This window comes from Vulpes vulpes, chromosome 8, assembly GCF_048418805.1.
Source record: "Vulpes vulpes isolate BD-2025 chromosome 8, VulVul3, whole genome shotgun sequence".
NCBI lineage: Eukaryota > Metazoa > Chordata > Mammalia > Carnivora > Canidae > Vulpes > Vulpes vulpes.
The window spans coordinates 96311556-96329978 of record NC_132787.1 but is presented as its reverse complement, the minus strand read 5'-3'; the positions used below and the strand labels follow the sequence as shown (position 1 = coordinate 96329978).

The window sequence follows — 18423 nt, the reverse complement described above, 5'->3', positions numbered from 1 at the left end:
TAATCAGCGCTAGGCTACATGGCTGACGTCTCAGTAGCCAAAGGGAAGATACAGTCACTGTGGATTCCATTCACTGTCACAGGTCCAGGTAGACACATCTGACACAGGGGCCCTGGCCTGGCCCATGGCTGACCACGGAGGCTGGGGGCCTCCACTCTGGGCCCTCAGCATACTAGTGGGATGACCTCGCGGTCTGGCCGGCTGTTAGGTCATCTTCCCACAACAACACGAGTCACCTATTCTCAGCACAGATCTCCGGATGGTTCTCCCGCGCATGAGCAGCAGCCTTCTGGTGGGGACGGTCCTTACAGTGCTCATGTGGAGAAGGACCAGCTGTGGTACGGCTGTCTGTCGGCGCTGCTGTCAGCCAGGACCCCACTGCACCCCGGGACTCCAGGGAAGCAGGCGATTCGAGTCATCCTGAGAGCGCACTCAGTTTCCGGCTGAGTTTGCTCCGTGAGAGGTCACCCCAGCATGGTCTCTGCCCCACAAGGCTCGGGCCTCATGTGGAGCGAGCAGCTGTAACACGGGGTGGTGGTGGCATCGCTGGAGTCTGTGTAGCCCAAGGTGGGTAAGAGGCCCCCTGCTCTGAGCCACATACCCCACCACTGCCAGCGTCCTCCCTTGTCTTGGACTCTGTGCTCTCCCTGTATGCTAGACCTGTCTCCCCAGCTCCTCCGAGGGAGCATGGGGCATGGAGCGTGCAAACACGGATACTCCCATTTCTGCTCCCAGGCCAGGGCTGTGTCTGCAGCACAGCACTACTGAAATGCCGGTGTGGCCGATGGACTGGGGGCGGGGGGCAGGGGGAGGGGGGCAAGGCAGGTGGGTGGAGGTGCTGACACGAGACCTAGCAACCCCGGTGCACAGCTGTGTCAGAGCACGCCGCCCTGGCTAACCAGAACTCTCACCAGTCCCCCCAGCCTGTGAGAGTCTCAGAGGCCGGCAGGTGTTTGGGGCGGCACTAGGATCTGAGCTCCCGGGGCCCCACACATACACCGAGGGGTCATCTGGGACAGGAGGCTGCAGCCTGCAGTTGTCAACACCAGGGCCTGGCTCTGGAGCTTTCCTGAGAACAGCCCTCGAGGAAAGGTAAGAGGATCCTTTCACAGAAGTGATGCAGGCTCTAATCCCCGGTGCTCCTGAGGACGGGACTCCAGCCAGGCTGACTCAGCCCAGGCCTGAGCGGAGTTCTGACCCTGAGGGCTGAGCGCCCTCTGCTGGCCTGACAGCGCCATGCGGGCCCAGCCGCCGGACCCACGGGGGAGAGGGGGGTGGGAGCCTGGAAGCTTTGAGTCTCCAGAGCTCTGATGCTGATGGTGCGAGGGGGTGGGAAGTTTTAAGTCAGGGGTGTCACCCCATCCAGGGCCCTCATTTAGCAGTGTTCCAAAGCCAGGGCTTTTCATGTGGCTGCCTGAACAGCAGCAAGAGGAGGCTAAGAGAGAGGCAGGGAGTGCAGAGGACGGGAGCTCCCGTTTATCTGGCGCGTCCAGTGCAGGGTAGACGGCACTGCTACCCGGAGTCTCTGGCGAGAGTGTGTGCGCCTGTGCCACCAGCACACGTGGAGTCTGCCAAAGGGCAAGTGTACACAGTGCCCCTGTGTGGGGGCTGGTTTTACTTTCTGATCAGCAATTAAATTCATTTTTCTATTAAAACATGTCACACCCGGGGATCCCTGGGTGGTTCAGCGGTTTGGCACCTGCCTTCAGCCCAGGGTGTGATCCTGGAGTCCCAGGATCGAGTTCCGTGTGGGGCTCCCTGCATGGAGCCTGCTTCCCCAGCCCCCTGCCTGTGTCTCTGCCTCTCTTTCTCTCTTTGTCTCTCATGAATAAATAAATAAAATCTTTAAAAAAAATGTATATCCTTTTCAGGAATAGAACGCAAAATGCTTTTTTTCTTTTAAGCTAAATCTCAAAACTTCAGAGATTTTCAGGCTTTGGGTTGCATCCCCAGATTTCATGGGGTGTAAATACATGCTTCTCTGCTCTCACAGGTGGTTCAAATGCCTGAGAAGCATCTGCACGAATGGCCACGCAGGCACGCACACACACCCTCTGCAGGGTGTGGGTGTCACTGGTCAGAAAAGTGGCACTGGTGTGATGCGTGGAGGTATAGAAACATCTTCACGCACAGCCTCACACGTAAGGCTGGCCCTTGGCATGGGACAAGCAGGCTGGCGTGGATGCTCCTCAGAGCTCCCAAAATGCTGTTTCCATTATGCCCAGAGGCGCTGACCTCAGATTCTCTTCCCTTAGCTCCTGTGACTCCTCGACTTCTCTCTCTGTGGCCTCAGCAGCTCCTCCCTCTCCATGACTATCCCCAGGCTGCTGTGTCTCTGGGGTTCCCTCCTAAACCCTCCCCTCTGCCCTTCACATCCACCTACTCCCAGGCTTTCAACCTCACCTCTAAGCTGACGTCTCCCAAACCTGCATCCTAGGCCTTCACAGTCCACCCCCCCCCCCCCGCCCCGAGACCTGCCCCTCTGCACCTTACTTCCGTTGGTGCGGATCAACGGTCAGTCAGCAGATGACACACCCGTTACCTTGGAGATATTTTACAACTGTCTGCCTCCCCCTCACACCAACCATGACCGGCCTGCCTTCGGCCCTCCCCTGGGGCAGCTCTGGCCCCATACCTGGCCCCCTGTCCCTGCCCCTGCCTGGTTCCGTCCAACCCAAGTCTACTCCCCTCCAGATGGGCCAGGGAGTCACTCCCCTAATGAAAACTCCTCCTTGGCTGCAAGATGAGTCAGGCTCCCTACGTGCCCTCCATGACCTGGACTCTGCCCGTGGCCTCCCGCTTCCTCTAGGATGATACTCAACTGTGGGCAGCTCCCCGCGCACAACACCCTGCGCCTGCCCTGCTGAGGCTGTGCCCTCCGCCTGGACACCCTTCCCCGGCTGTGCAGCTCTACTCGCTCAGCCCTCACTCTTCTGAGAAATCCTCCAGAACATTTCCTGAGGTGGGTCAGGTGCCCCTTCACATGCCTACAGCCCCTTGCGCTCCCGGCACGGCCTGCATCTCTTTACAGGTCTATCTCCATGGACCAGAAGCTCCCGGCCTTGTGCACTTACTGCCCGACCGGCCCTGGCCCTCTCAGGCCCCACATCCTGATGCCACTCACACCTTCTGGCGGGTGTGTCTGTGCACCTGGTCCCCAGGCCCCCTGGGGAGCATCCCGGCAGAGTCCCGGGCTCACCAAGAACTGGACGACATCCTCGGGCCGGTGCTTGGCCGACTTGAACGCCGCCAGCCGGGTTACCACCAGGATCTGGTACTCCACGTGGCCTGACATCATCTTGCCCCGCACCTCCTGGTGCTGGGGCACGGTCAGGTCGAGGCCCGTGTGGACATTCTGAAGTCGCCTGCCAAAGGGAAAGAAGGCAAAGGAAGCTCAGGTTCAGGTCAGCAGGCTTCTCGAGCGAAATGCAGACAGGACCTCAGGGTGGCCTGCAGGCCTGGCTGGGAAGCTGCGCCACTGGCTGTCCTCAGCGGCCCCTGCTTCGGGCCACCAGCACCACCACACACCGGCCCCTCACAAGGCCCGGGCCCTCCCAAACGGCTGTCCCCAGCAGGAAAACATGCTCGGTGCATGAGTCCCCGCAGGATTTGGAGGGACGGCATCCGGGGGCTCTGTTCTCTCCAAGGAAAGTGCCTGGCTCTCTGCGCACAGCCCAAGAAGGACACGCTGCCAGGAACCCCAGTAGAGACACATCTCTTCAGCCCATCGGAGGGCCGCAGACCTACGACAGAACCTGCCCAGGGCGGGTAGGATGGAAAGGGCACTGGATGCAGGGTCCCCATTAGCCTCGGGGCCCCGCAAGGCACTGAGGAGGCTGCTGTGTGAGGCTTTGAGAGGGTGCTCAGTAGAACATCACGGCTCTTGGAGAATCTGTACGCGCTCCACACGCATACTGAATTGTATGGGGGGCAAACGAGTCATGAAACGTTTTCTCTCAAGTGATAAAAAACAGTAACTGTGTCCTTATTCTCTGTAAGGGGTAACGTAGACCCACGTGGATAAATACATGTCACACAAACACCTGTGACAGGACCCCTCCTCATCAAGGTGGAGACCTACTATGTGCTCGGCAGGACTTCCAGGACAGGAGCAAAGGGATGCTCTGAGGAGGAGGGTGCTTCTGCACTAAAACTATACCAGGGCAGGGGCCTTTCCCTCTCTGGACTAACGTCCCGATCATTCAGAGACACTCTGTCCCCTGGGGCTCCTTCCACACGGATTCCTGCCACCTCCACACTAGGCATGCAACACCATCACCATGGTGATGCCGCTGTCACTCAACTAGGGAGGACAACTGCCATTTGCCTGCATATGGTCCTTACACAAGCCTGGACCAGACAATCCTCCACACACATGAACGTCCTCATGTGGCACAAGGCGCGCTGCCATAAGCACTGACCACTTGGGAAAGCCCAGGCGAGGCCAAATGCACCTCTGCGAGATGGAAAAGCACACCTGACTTATCAGCCCTCCTTTCCTTTGGCCAGTAACCTAATGAGCATTCTTGGCCTTACACTGAGGTGAGACCATGGTGCTCCTGGCTTAGCGCATCGTCTACTTGGGGGTTCCCGCTACAAGGGCAGGGGCACAGAGTGGATTAAAGGGGAGCCTGGTAGCAGCTGGCACTGCTGCAGGCTCTACGGACCTCACCTAAGAGTCACTCCTTCCTGGCTGCCCTGCAGTGGGTCACAACTGCTCAGACCCATTTAAAGAGAAGCGAAGAGGCACAAAAAGGGAGTCACCTGTCCGGGGCTCAGCAAGTCAGAGGTGAAGCCAGGGATCACACCCAGGCAGCTGCCCCAGAGCCCGGGGCTGCCTCTTCTCGGGTGGAGGGAGGTAGGCATTAGGATCATTATGGCAACAGGGCACAGGTGGGTGGAAGTGCAGAGGAGCAGGGCCTCTTGGCCAAGAAAAGCAGGTGTGAAGGACCCCCTGACCTCCCTGCTGGCAGGAACCTCCTGTTGGCCATGCTCACTCTCTCCCTCTTAGTACCTGGCATCTGGCAGTTCTTTGGCCCCGCGAGGGCCTGCAGTCCACCACCTCACTGCCATCCACTGTCCCTCCTGTTCCCGTCATGCCTCCTCCGCTGGGAGGCCCTGATGTGCCACTACTGGAACCACTGCTTCCGGCCTCTGCTCCTCTGCTCACTCCAAGTCTCTGCCTCCTTTGTACTGGGACCTGGGACTGGGACATTCATACATGCCACCTGGTCCCACAACCTGCAAGCTGCAGCCTGGGCCTGGCACCCCTCCCTTAGACTAGATCTGAGCTTCTCAAAGTGTGGTCCCTGCTGCATCGGTGTCACCTGGGAAATTCAGGCCCCTGAATCGAAGCCCTGGGGAGGGGGGGACCCATTATCTTCATGTTGCCAACTCCTCCAGGTAACCTTTTTTTTTTTTTTTAAGATTTTTATTTATTTATTCATGAGAAACACACGGAGAGAAGCAGAGACACAGGCAGAGGGAGAAGCAGGCTCCATGCAGGGAGCCTGATGTGGGACTCGATCCCGGGACTCCAGGATCATGCCCTGGGCCAAAGGCAGGTGCCAAACTGTTGAGCCACCCGGGGATCCCCATCCTCCAGGTAACTCTGATGCATCCCAGCCTGACTCACTCCCTCTCCCGCTCCCCTGGGCCCCAGGCAAACTTTTGCCATAAAAGGCCAGATTAAGTAAACATTTTAGGATTTACAGGACATATGACCTCTGTCACAACTACTCAAGGCAGCAATGTGGCATGACAGCAGCCACAGACGACACATAGACTTTATTTACAAAAGTGAGAGGTGGGCATGACTTGGCTCCTGGGTGTAGTTTTCCCGGCTATGCCTTAGACCAAGCTTCTCCATCCTCAAGTGCATCCCAGTCACTTGAGGAAGCTGTCAATATGCAGATTTGGATTCAGCGGGTCTGGGACGGGGCCTGAGAGTCCGCCTGTCCAGCCAGCTCCCAGGGGATGCAGATGCTACTCTGCTGTTCCTGGGGCCATCTGCCGAGCAGCAAGGCATGGAGTCGAAGCTGCCTCTCTCAACAAACCGCCCATAAGCGCCCAATACCTGTTCTTCCCTGAAAGCTCTGGTTCTTATTTCACTGAGAAGGGCAGCAATCAGAGAAATCCCTGCATCAATTTCCCCGACCCCTGGGGACACACTGGTTGGCTCCTACCTGAGGTAGGTTTCTGGATCTTCCCCCTCCCTTCTCTCTCTCCCTTCACCTCCTCCTCACCATAGTCCCCCCACTGCTTCCAAGCCCACAGTTCTTCACTGCCTCATTCACTTCAGCCATGCTGGCCTCCTTGGTGGCGTCCAAGCACCCCCCCCTGCCCCAGGACATTGGCTCTGCTGTCCTCTCTGCTCGGTACGTCTTGTTCAAGGTATCCTCATGGCTCTCTCCCTCAGGGAGCTTGTTAGGATCTGCCCAACTGCCATTCTATCAGAATGACACTCCTGGACAAATCAGCACACCCCAAAATCCAGCACTCATTCCTCCTATCTCCTCCCCCCCTACCGTTTTATTTTCCTTCATGCCAGTTATGATCCCTGACGCATTATCTATTTACCTGCTGTCCAGCTGTCCCCACTGAAGCTCCACGAGATGGGCTTCATTTTGTTCACTGCTACACCCTAGAATCTGAGCCAGTACTTGGGATAGAGTAGGCGCTCGATCAGTAGCTGCTGGATGAACGCAGGCGTGAATGCATGTGGTGGTGAGTGGAAAGCTGAGTTGGGGCCCAACTGTGAAGAGCCTGCCTGGTGGCTGGTCTCAAGTGTTGGGACCCACCCTGTGGACAGCTCCTTGGATTGGCCAGTGCCTGCCAGCAGGAAGGACTGAGCACCACCCACCTGGCCTTCATCACCAGCACCCATCACTGTGAGCCAGCCCTGCTCACAGGGTTAGGGCAGTGAGGGGAGCCACCCACCCCCTTCCAAAGCACCCCACTCCAAAGTCACACCATGTGGTGTGTGTGTGGGGGGGGGGGTGCTGAGGGGGATGTCTACTGCCGGCCCTATTCACACCTGCCAATCTCAAACGTCCTTTTTGCAGAAAATGCAACTGGCTCCAGGAGAGGCGACTTATGTAGCACCAGATACACCTCTTTTGACAAGGACAACACAACCTGTGACCTCACTGCGTCATGCAGAGGACACCAAACAGGTTCTGGCATCAGGGTTTACTTACAGAATCACATTTTTCTAGACCTGAAGTGACAGAGGATACATCAGATTACAGCAGGAAAAACAAGAGTTGGGCTGGGAAATCAATAACATTCGTTTATGCAATCAACTGACATCTTCGACCAAGGCTCTTGTAGGGGGAACAAGAGGGGTGTTCATGAAAACACCGTGAGTCCCTCTACAGAGGAGTCAAAGCATGTGCATCCCATCCTTCCCAGGGTCCATCTTGCCCTGGGTCCCCCAGGTCGGGGTCAGGGTGGGGCCACACTGCACCTGCTGCCTCCCGAGGCCTCCTCTGCTGTAACCTGCACTTCTCCGAGCTACTTCCTTGAGCAGCTGCCACCTCTTCCCTCCCCTCCACCTGGTTAACTCCTACTCTTGCTGGGGCCCTTGCACGGTGCGCCCCTGGCAACCCCCATGGCAACCTGAACCTACGACCTCCCCCGGCTTCTGGCCCCCGCGGTGTTCATTCCGTGTGCCCTGCAGGGCAGAGCCGGGCCTTCGTGATTCAGCCCCATCCCCAGGGCCGTGCAGGCGCCTGGCACACAGCGAGCCCTGAAAGGATGCGTAAACGGTATTTTCGGGGCTGAAAAGAAACGAACCGTGCAGAGACGGGGGGCAGTGACCCCTCTCCGCCCGCCGGCGGGGCCGGCCAACCCCGGCCTTCCTCTGGGTCCTGGACGGGTCCGTTACCCTTCTAAGGGCCTCAGTTTTGCCCATCTGTAAACGGGACACTCCATGCGCCCACCTCTCCTGCGGGGCGGTGGAGCGGCCGAGCCCGGACAACGCGCCGGACAACGCGCCGGACAACGCGCCGGGGCGCTGGCGAGGCCGGGCCGCGAGGCCAGGGGGCCGGACGCCCCCGCCTGCTCCTCCGACTGGGGCGCATGGAGCTCTCCGCGGCGCCGGGCACGGGGTCGCTCACCTGGAGGTGACGAGCACCGCCGGGGACTGCATGACCGTGGGGGCTCCGGGCGGGGCGCACGGTCACGGGACCCGCTGGCGCCGGCGCCGGCGTCGCCACGTCCCCGCCCCGCGCGCTCGGCCCGCCCCGCCCGGCCCGGCCCGGCCCCGGCCCCGGCCCCCGCCCGCCCCCTGGCGGCCGCAGCGAATTTCCGGCCTCCCTGGAACTTGGGCGCGGACGGCGCTCGGACTGCGCGGCGGGAGGCCCGGGTCCAGCTAGGCCCCGCCCCCGCCCCTGTCGGCCCCGGCTCCGGCCCCGCCCCCTGCTCCTCCAGGCCCCGCCCCCGCCCCGGCCCGCCCCCGCCCCCGCCCCTCCAGGCCACGCCCCCGACCGCCCCCGCCCCCGCCGGCCCCGCCCCCGCCCCTGCCGGCTCCGGCCCCGCCCCCGCCCCTGCTCCTCCAGGCCCCGCCCTGCCGGCCCCGCCCCCGCCCGCCCGGCCCCGCCCCCGCCCCACCGGCCACGCCCCTCCCCTTCAGGCCACGCCCCCGCCCCTCCCGGCACAGCCCCCGCCCCTCCAGGCCACGCCCCGGCCCCCCTGGCCACGCCCCGCCCCCCGTGCCCCGACCGCTGTCCTGAGCCAACCCAGCGGCCAGGAGCCGAGCAAGCAAAAGCGGGGGAGCCTTGCTGGTAACCGCAGGGCCCGGCCTGCGCCAGTTGTCCCGGCAGCCACAGCGCCCGGGTCACCGTTGGGACTGCCCGGAGTGTCCCGGCTCAGACGCTAAATGACTTGGCTCCGCTGGCTTGGGGAGGGCGTCGGGAAACAAGGCAGCCAGTGGTCACGGCCCCGGGGATACTTAGAGGAGGGTCAAATGAGGTAACCCCTAACCCAGCAAACAAGATCCACCCGACCGACCCGCTCTGGGGCGTTGTCCAAAGCCGCAGCCGCTGAGCGCTCCGGAGGCCTGCCGGTGGCTCTCCGCAGAGGCGGGCAGGGTCTTCCCAACCAAAGCTTCCCAAAGCTGCTTTTCTCTCCCCCGCTACAGAGACGTTGTCGGGACGCTTGCTAAACCCCACGGAGGACTTCCTGAGGCTGCTGCGACCTCGATGGGCTCTGGACTCCGGGCCCAGCTCAGTACACTCAGTACAGCAAGGGGGGGGTGGGGGTGGGAGTTGGGCTCCACCTTCCCCATGGTCCTGGTGCTGAGTCAGGGTCAGGGGGGGAAGACTGGAGGGGGCAGCAAGGAGAGGGGGGTTCTTACTAAACCCACCTAGCAGGATTCTTGCTGAAGGCAGGCCAGGACTTAGACATCGTATGTGGAAGTGATCAGTTTCCCCCCCCCCGGGGGTGGGGTGGGGGGAGTTGGTGGTGGGGGGCAATTGTCTCTCAACTGACTTAACAGGATTCTTTTTTTTTTTTTTTTAATTTTATGTATTTATGAGAGACACACAGAGCGGGCAAAGACACAGGCAGAGGGAGAAGCAGGCTGCATGTGGGGAGCCCGATGTGGGACTGGATCCGGGGACCCAGGGAATCACCATCTGAGCCAAAGGCCGACACTTAACCACTGAGCCACCCAGTGCCCCTGCTACCCAGTAATTCTATCAGGAAACTCTCCAGCTGTGCAACCACCTGTAAGGTGGGCCAGAGTCCACAGTGACATTTAGTTAATATGTTTGTGCTGCTCCAATGTGTAGCACTAACGAGAATGCTGCTTGGTTTCTGCCACCAGTCAGATTCCATCACAAAACTGCTCTCTGCTTTCTCTTATGGCCTTTTCATGCATTCATGCATTTACTCATTCATTCATTCAATAATATCTACTGAGCTGGGCCTCTATTCCGGGCCCTGGGAACACTCCACCCCTCCAGGCTGGAGACCCTGATGTCAGGTCCTGGGTAGGAAGCTGCAGAAGAAGCTGCCTGGGGCTGAGCCTTCATTGAACCCATGGAGAAGATGGCCCAGGAAGATTTTAGGGAAGTGCTTGCCCCTCTCCCTCAGCACAGGTGGGAGGTTGCCAAGAAGGGTACTGGCCCTTGTTGCAACTGGTAGCCTGCCTGTCACCAATGCCTTGCAGGCAAGTGAAGCTCAGGCCCGGGAAGCCCAGGGTTCCTGAGTGCACAACGCTGGGGCACTTGCTGCTCCTAGTGGCTGCCAAGAATACGACTGGTTCCCTATGACGGTGTGACCCCATCCCTGAGAGCAATCCCACTTTCTGTCTCTGTGTGTCCTGCTTGCCCCTATGTGGCTCCAGTGGATAATTGTATACAATGCACGGAATGTGGGATCTAAATCTGATATTTTCTGCTTCCTGCCTGACTCAGGGAGCCCCTTCCATGGCTGAAGCTGCAGTAATGCAAACCACATTGCAGAGGATCTTATAATTTCCCTTCTCACTGCCCTTGAGGAAGGCTCCAGGCTTCAGTCCTCCTACCCCAGGGAAGTCCCTGGGCCCTGGGTGGGGGGGTGGGCAGTGCAATCCACAGCCACAGGGGCTCTGATCTGAGCTCTGGCCATACCATGCTCTAACATTGCCCTTGTTTCTGGTGGGGTGGGTCTTCTGCTGATTTGTCTCTGTCCTCTAAAGTGATGCTTTAGCACCCTAGGGGTCTAGACATCCCAAGTGGAGCAGGGCCACCACCTCTCCGGTTACTCAGCAAATGCTTCCAGGCACAGCTCCGGGCCTGTGACCTTGCCAGGCTTTGAGGATGCAGAAGACACAGGCTTCCTTAGTGGGGCTCACACATCACTTGGGAACATTTGGAGACATCAGCATGGATGCAGGCCCAAGAGCACGGATGCAGGCCCAAGATCCGGAGGGAAGGAAGGGCATATAACTAATCAGCCTGGGGTTGAGGCATTCAAGGAACTCTTCTGGGGAGAGGAGGTGGTGTCAGACCTGGGTCATAAAAAACCTGAGTGTCATCTCTGAGCTTTGGGTTTTCTCATGGGTGCAATGCACATAATGGAAACCTTTAATTCACAGCACTGCTTGAGACTAAATATGACTGGGATGAGAGGAAATGTATGGTAAGCACTGTAGATGAGCTACCCCAAAGCCTTTCACAACCGTCTTCCTCTTTAGCTTTTACTGCCACAGAGGCTGGAAAGGCAAAGCACTCCCAGCTTCCCTGGCAGTTAGGAGGGCACGTGTGACAACTCTGACCATATATACAGAAGTCCCTGTGGATGATTTGCCTTGTTAGGAGAAAACTTTTTGTTTCTTCCCTGTCTTCTTTCTGGAAAGGAGATATGATGCTGGAGAGGCAGCAGCCATCTTGTGGCTGTGAAGCACAAGCCTGAATTTGGGGCCTACATATCTAGGATGGAAAAGGCTGGGGACCTGATGGCTCATGAACTAGCATACAAGCCCTAGACTCTTTCTTGAGATGTGTCAAGCCTTCTCCTTGCACAGGTGCTTAGACCACTCTAATTGCGGCTTTCTGCAATGGATTCCATGTTGGTACAGTTGTAAAGTACTTACATAAGGTCTGAAATAATAAAAAAAACACAACTGTTCAATATGGGATAGGGATGCTTGAGGAGGAGAAGACACAGAGTGTATCCTAGCCAGCAGTGCAGAGCCAGGGTGCCTCCAGAGAGCCCAGTGTACTCGGGGCTAGGGAGAAGAGCTTGCAGAGGGAGGGGTGGCCTGGACAGGAGGCTGCAGGTACCACATGGGATCTGCACTTGGCGGGGGGGGGGGGGGGGGGGGGGGGGGGGGGCTTGTATGCCACGCCCAAGAGTTTATATTTACCCTGAAGAAGAGTGGACTCAGAATGAACAAAGGAAAATAATATTTCAGGATGGGGACTGGGAGTGTAATGAGCAGTACCCTCTAGGAAGCCGAGGCCAGAGTCAGGGTGAGCCTCAGGATGGAACTGATGGGGACAGGGATGGTGAGCTTGGCACCCTTCTCCAGAAGCTTGATTCTGAAGCAGAGGAGGCAAGCAGGGGATCTTCTAGAACTGTTATACCGATCTAACTCATCCTCACTGAAAAAATACATAAAATATGGATAGTCCAAAAACAAAACAACATAAAATTCACCACTCATTCTATAGCAGAAGTAACAACTATTAACATTTTATTGTTCCTGCCCTCTTGACGTTGTGTTCTATACCCACACATATCTTTCCAACAATGCAAAATCTTACTGGATGTAGGATTTTGTGACTTCCTTTTTTATTTATCACCCTGTTAACAGTTCTCCATGCTAAATTACTGCCCAAACCATTTTAAATCCTTACCTAGGATTCCGTGTGCCAATATACCATAACTTGTCCAGTCCTTAAGCTATGGATATATGATGGAAAGGCGGTGTGTGTGGCGGGAGATGGATGGGTGATCTTGCAAATGCTAGCTGGCTGCTTGAACCAGATACACCAGGAAAAGGCCATGTGGGGGGAAAGCGCTAATGTGTCAGAAAACACGGTGAGTCTCCGTGTGCTTTGTTGAGTAAAGGGCAGTCTCAGGAGATTGGGAGAAGGGCACTCAGAGCCAGAGCTTAATCTTTTTGCATTAAAAAGTAATAGACATTTGGGAGGAGGTGTCTGTGGGCAACTTCTGAGCTCTGGGAGAGGTGGGTGGACGCCCCAGGCCCCAGCCGGGTGGAGGACCCTGCTGGGATGGTGGTGCTCAGTGGCTGCCTTGATCCTGTTCTGCTCTGTGATGCTCTTCCAAGACTCCCCACTGCCTGAGGCACAGCAGATCCAGCCTTTCTGTTTAGATGATAAAGTCTGGAGAACTTGGGCGCAGGCACAGGGACACAAAACTTTAAGCGGCTTTGCTAACCACCATCGGACATTCCGGGGGAGGCTGGGTGCAGAGCAACTCCCCAGACCCTCTATAGCCCGGAATTCATTTTCTTAAATTCTCTCAAAATTTTTTAAGTGAAAATGAGATGTCTTGATTTAGAAGTGTTTTATTTGACTCCTAGTGAGGTTAAACATGTTTCCATCAGTTTGTTGGTTTTTATGTAGCACTCCTGTTTATTTCCTTTGTACCTGTTAAAAATTGGGCTGTTTGTCTTTTTTTTTTTTTTTTTTTTAAGATTTTATTTATTTGTGAGAGACAGAGAGAGACAGAGACATAGGCAGAGGGAGAAGCAGGCTCCCTTCAGGGACTCAATCCCAGGACCCCAGGATGATGACCCAAGCCAAAGGCAGATGCTCAACCACTGAGCCACCCAGGTGCCCCTGTTTATCTTTTTCTTAATTGATTTGTAAGAACGCTTTATAAATCAAAGATACTAACCTTTTCTGATATGCACTATCCCCCGCTTGTCTTTAACTTACTTGTTCACCTAAGTGTTTATATTGAAAAAGTTTCAAACTCACAGAAAAGCGGAAGGTTCATAGGATACGTGCACACATTCACCTAGACTCACACTGGGGTTTCAGGATGGAACCGGCAGATCACCAGGCAGGCAGCAGGGCTGGGCAGAGGGCCTGAGTGCCCCAGGCATAGCAGAGGCCTAACCGGGGGCAGGGGGAGCTTGGATGACCCTCCTGAATAGAGAGGAGGAGGTAGGACTTTAACCCCTACACTGACCAGACCCCACAATGCGCTATGGGCCACCCCTTGGAGGCAGCCCTCATCACAAGTCCCAGGGAGGACTGAGCAGAGACTCAGCACTCCCAGCAGGGAGGGGGGTAAGCCCTTCAGCCCAGAGAGGGAGGAGGGAGAGGGAGGGGGAGAGGGAAAGGGGGAGGGAGAGGGAGACGGGTGTGGGGCTGCGGTGAGAGCAGCACAGTTAACACTGCCATTGGCATTATCCTCTCTCTCTGTTCTTCCTGAAACACTGACGCATTCAATTCTGTTTTTCAAATTTTTTACATGCAGGTTTTAAGATTTCCATGTAGTTCCAACCCTGGACACTCCTCTTGGTGTTTTTCTCAATGAAATTATATAATAAAGAAGTATTCCTTACTCCAGACTATTTAATAGTCACAATTTTTTCCCAAATATATTTTTTTCACAATTAATTCTTTGATGCACTGGGACTTCATTTTGGTTTGTCATTTTTTCTAATATTTATTTTTTATTTTTTTATTTTTATTTTTTTTAATTTTTCTTTATTTATGATAGTCACACAGAGAGAGAGGGAGAGAGGCAGAGACACAAGCAGAGGGAGAAGCAGGCTCCATGCACCGGGAACCCGACGTGGGATTCGATCCCAGGTCTCCAGGATCGCGCCCTGGGCCAAAGGCAGGCGCCAAACCACTGCGCCACCCAGGGATCCCTTTTTTCTAATATTTAATCGAATATCCAGTACCATTCACTGGTAAGGTTCTTTTTTTTTTTTTTTTTAACAATCTGTCCTTTCTTCCACTAGTCACCATGTTGTATTCTAAATACTCACAAACACTATTGTTAGCAAACATTATTATCTGGACTCCTTATTCTGTTGTCTTGATCTGTCAATTCAGCTTTGAGGGCTACATGGGAATTCCTTTATATTGATATCTTTTTTTTTTTTTTTAAGATTTTATTTATTTGACAGAGAGAGAAGAGAGAGCACACAAGCGAGGGGTGGGTAGAGAGAGAGGGAGAAGTAGGCTTCCCGCTGAGCAGGGAGCCAACGCAGGACTCAATCCCGGGACCCCAGGATCATGACCCTGACTTGAGATGAAGGCAGCTGCTTAACCAACTAAGCCACCCAGGCGCCCCATACTGATACCTAATAATGAAGTTCTTTGAGGCAGATTTATTGTTTCATGATGTAAAAAATGTGCATCTGTTTGTAGATGGAGGAGAGAAGTGAGAGAGATTCTCCGAGGAGAGAAGATGGCTGGGGGTACAGAGCATGGGTGGAAGGACAGTGACAGACACAGTGACAGTTGGTCACACATCCAACAAGACAGCCTGGCCTTTGGTATGGATGGATATTCCGTCCTCTTCCTCTACTCTGTCTACCTGGCATTGCAGTATCATGTATTGCAGGCACCTTTCGATGCCACCCACTGAAATCTAACTGAGTCTTACAATAGGGGAAGAGCAACCTATGTGAGGGTGTATCATAATTTATTTTATTATGACTCTGCTAAAAGCCATTTTAGTGATTTCCAGTTTTCACGATTTCCTCTATTTTAAAAATGCTTGTATATTTGTCTCTGCTTGTGTAAATATACCCATAATGCCTTAAATTCCTACAAATGAGAGTACTGAGTCAAAGCATTTCCTTTTTTAACAAGTTGATGCTGTCACATTGCTCTTGGAAAATCTATGAATGACCTTACTTTCCTGACAAGGGTATACAGAATGCCCACCTTTCCACTGCTCACCAAATAGTGGGTTTTGTGGTTTTACTAACCTGAGAAGTAAAGAAAAATTGGCATCTCACTGTTCTTTTAATTTGTCATGATTTGCAGATGGCTTTTGGGATTTTGATTTTGTCACCCAAAGTTTTCCTAACTTTCTCAGATTTGTGTCCTCAGGAATCAGGATAAGCATTTTGATTAGAGTCCTCCAACTCTTTATCTAACCCAGGAAGCAAGTCTGGGAGGACAGAACCCAGGTGGAGTGTTCCCCTAAATTAAGGTATTATTTAGAGGTGGGTCAGCTACCTAGGCAAGTAGGGAGCACTTGGGGGGTGGTCATGGCCTAGGGCCAAGTTCCCAGTTTTGTAGCCAGCCTCTTCCTCCTCAGGACAGCCTCAGAGACTGTCTCTTGAAGACAAACCTCACAGAGAAGACCTGAGAGAGGCCACCCGGTGGGTGGGCCATTGATGACAGTGGGCCCCCAGGTCAGCCCCAGAGTGCTCCCACTGCATATCCTGCTGTGGGAACCAGATTTTTTTGGTGCCTATATCCTCATCCTCGGAGGCAACTGCAAGGTCTCACAGCCCCGATTGAGAGACACAACTGGTCCCTCCAACTCTGCTCCTGACCCGTGTCAGCCCCCACCTTCTCAGACGAAGACAGTATGGTCCCCTATTCACTGTGTGTCTAGAACAGAAACTCTGAGCTCCTATCTGACCAAGATTAAAGGACTGGGCATTCCAAATCATTAAATATTCTAAGAGCACCTGTTTTTTAGTTCAAAAGGAATTTTGTTTTTAATCTTATGTGTCCATGAAGGTCTCCAAGAAAATCTCCAGAACATTCAGACTACTGATACTCACAAGATGGCAAGCTGACTGACAGAAGGGAAATGTCTCAAAGACAGTGGCAATACAGAGGGTACTGGATGCGGGTTAGGTTAATTAGCCTTCCAACTGGTTACACTGACACTTGCCCAGAAAGCAATAAAAGCCGTCATGTGTTGAGTCAGGCAGTGTGGTAAGGACTTTACCTACTTAATTCCCTTTACACTTTGGCGAACCATGACAAGTAGGAATCCCTACCTCCAGGGGATCCCTGGGTGGCGCAGCGGTTTGGTGCCTGCCTTTGGCCCAGGGCGCGATCCTGGAGACCCGGATCAAATCCCACGTCAGGCTCCCGGTGCATGGAGCCTGCTTCTCCTCTGCCTGTGTCTCTGCCTCTCAATCTCTCTCTCTCTCTGTATGACTATCATAAATAAATAATAATAATAAAAAATTAAAAAAAAAAAAAAGGAATCCCTACCTCCATTTAAAGGCGAGGAAATGGAGGACTACAGGTTAGTTAAGTCTACCAGGGTCACAAGCTAGTGCACTGCAAAGGTGGTTTGCAAGCCAGGTCTGTAGCACGACCCCACACTGTAGTCTCTTTCCTGACCTTAGGCCTGCGGTCCTTGTCGTGTGCTCTCCCAGGATGCCTTACAGCTCCAGGTCAGCTGGCTCCACTGCCAGGACCCCAGAGCAGGGACTCCTGAGTCTTCCCCTAGACTGGCAGGGCGTTCTGGCCTCCCCGATTCCCAGTGGGCGGGAGCTCTGCCACACTGTGATGCTGTTATAACCAGCGACCAGCAGATGGTAGTGTCCACCAGCCCGTCATCGTCATCATTTGTCCCAAAGGGCAGGAAGGGCTCTGAGAGGTCCCCTGTGGAACTTCCCAGGAAAGAAGCCACCCACTCCTTTCTTCTCTGTCCCCTCCCCTCCCCCACTCAGCAGGCCGGGGGCCCAGGGGGCAGGTCGAGCAGGTGGTCCCAGGGCCAGGCTGCAGCCGACCGGTGTGGATGCCAGAGCTGTTGCCGGGTAACCTGGGGAGAGGCAGCCCTGGGTTGAGCATGGGAAATTCCTGGGAGCCTGAGGAAGCCCAGCCCTGGGCATCAGACGGGGGACGGGGCTGAGCCAGAGCCCTGCTGGAATCTTCCCACACCTGCAGCCTAGGCAGCCCCAGCCCAGGTCTGTCTGGGGGAGGCCTGCAGCGGAGACCAGCAGCACCTGATGCAGGGGTGGGTGGCTCCCTCTCTGCACTGTAGTAACCATTCACACCCTCCCAGGGAGACTGTCTTCAGGGGCAGAGCTAGGCTCACCCAGGGCCCTGCCTCCTCACCACGAACCCTCTCTCCAGCTCCAAGTAGCAAGAGCCAGAGGCCATGGTGGGTGCAGACCAGGAAGGCTCCTGGCTGGGTCCCTGGCAGTGGGCCCCACCCTCACGCGCTCTCCACCTCTCACACGGGCCCACGGTGGCCATTTGATTGTCCACCTCACTGTGCATTTGCCAGGAGGGGCTGAGGGACATGCAGCCCAAGGTTAGGGGCTGGGTTTGGATTCTGGTCTGTAGATCCTCAGGAGCACCAACCAGTCACAGCCAGGGGGCATCGTTCTAGCTTCCAAAACACTGCTTGGCTGCAGGGACCCAGAATCCTTCTAGAATCCCGCTTGGCTGCCGTGGGCAGGGTGGAGGCTGAGCCCTCATTGGCCTCACCTACAGGGTGCCCAGGCACAGCTGGGATGAGACTAGTTGAGCAAAAGCGCAGGATCGCAGAAGGGACTGGCCATCCCAGGTGGCTCGCTGCCCAGTAACAGAGCGCTGATCGCTTCCCTTCCCCGAGTCTTGGCTTCTTTGTGGACAATGGAAGCCACGGAGCTTCCGGTGCTCCTGGCATCAGACTTGGAGGCCCTGTGTCTGGTGTGGTAGGTGACACTTGTTCAAGGCTGAGCGGGCTGCAGCTGGGGCCGGGGCAATTTCTGGTGCTTGAAGGTCACTACAAGGTGATTCTAGGGAGCAGAATCCAGGACAACAGCTGACCCTTGAACTACAGAGTTTAAACTGCATGGCTCCACTTCTACGTGGATTTATGTTGATAAATTCAGGACAGAACCATAGATGTGTTTTCTTTTCCTTATGATTTTCTAATAACATTTGCTTTTTTCTAGCTTATTGTTAGAATACAGCACAGCATACCTGTAATATATAAAGTGTGTGTGATATAAAATTCGACTGTTTATGTTGCCAG

General features: G+C 55.2%; 1 protein-coding gene across 1 annotated transcript in view; it reads right to left on the bottom strand.

Annotated features, from left to right (window-relative positions):
- The window catches only part of HS1BP3 (HCLS1 binding protein 3), a 31654-nt gene extending 23394 nt beyond the window's left edge, over positions 1-8260 (bottom strand). The window contains exons 1-2 of the mRNA XM_026014929.2: positions 8121-8260; positions 3200-3365 (exon numbers count right to left, since the gene is read on the bottom strand). Of these exons, the coding sequence (XP_025870714.1) occupies positions 3200-3365; positions 8121-8152 (198 nt within the window). The 5' untranslated portion in view covers positions 8153-8260. The remainder of the gene's footprint in view (positions 1-3199; positions 3366-8120) is intronic.
- Positions 8261-18423: the final 10163 nt, after the last annotated feature.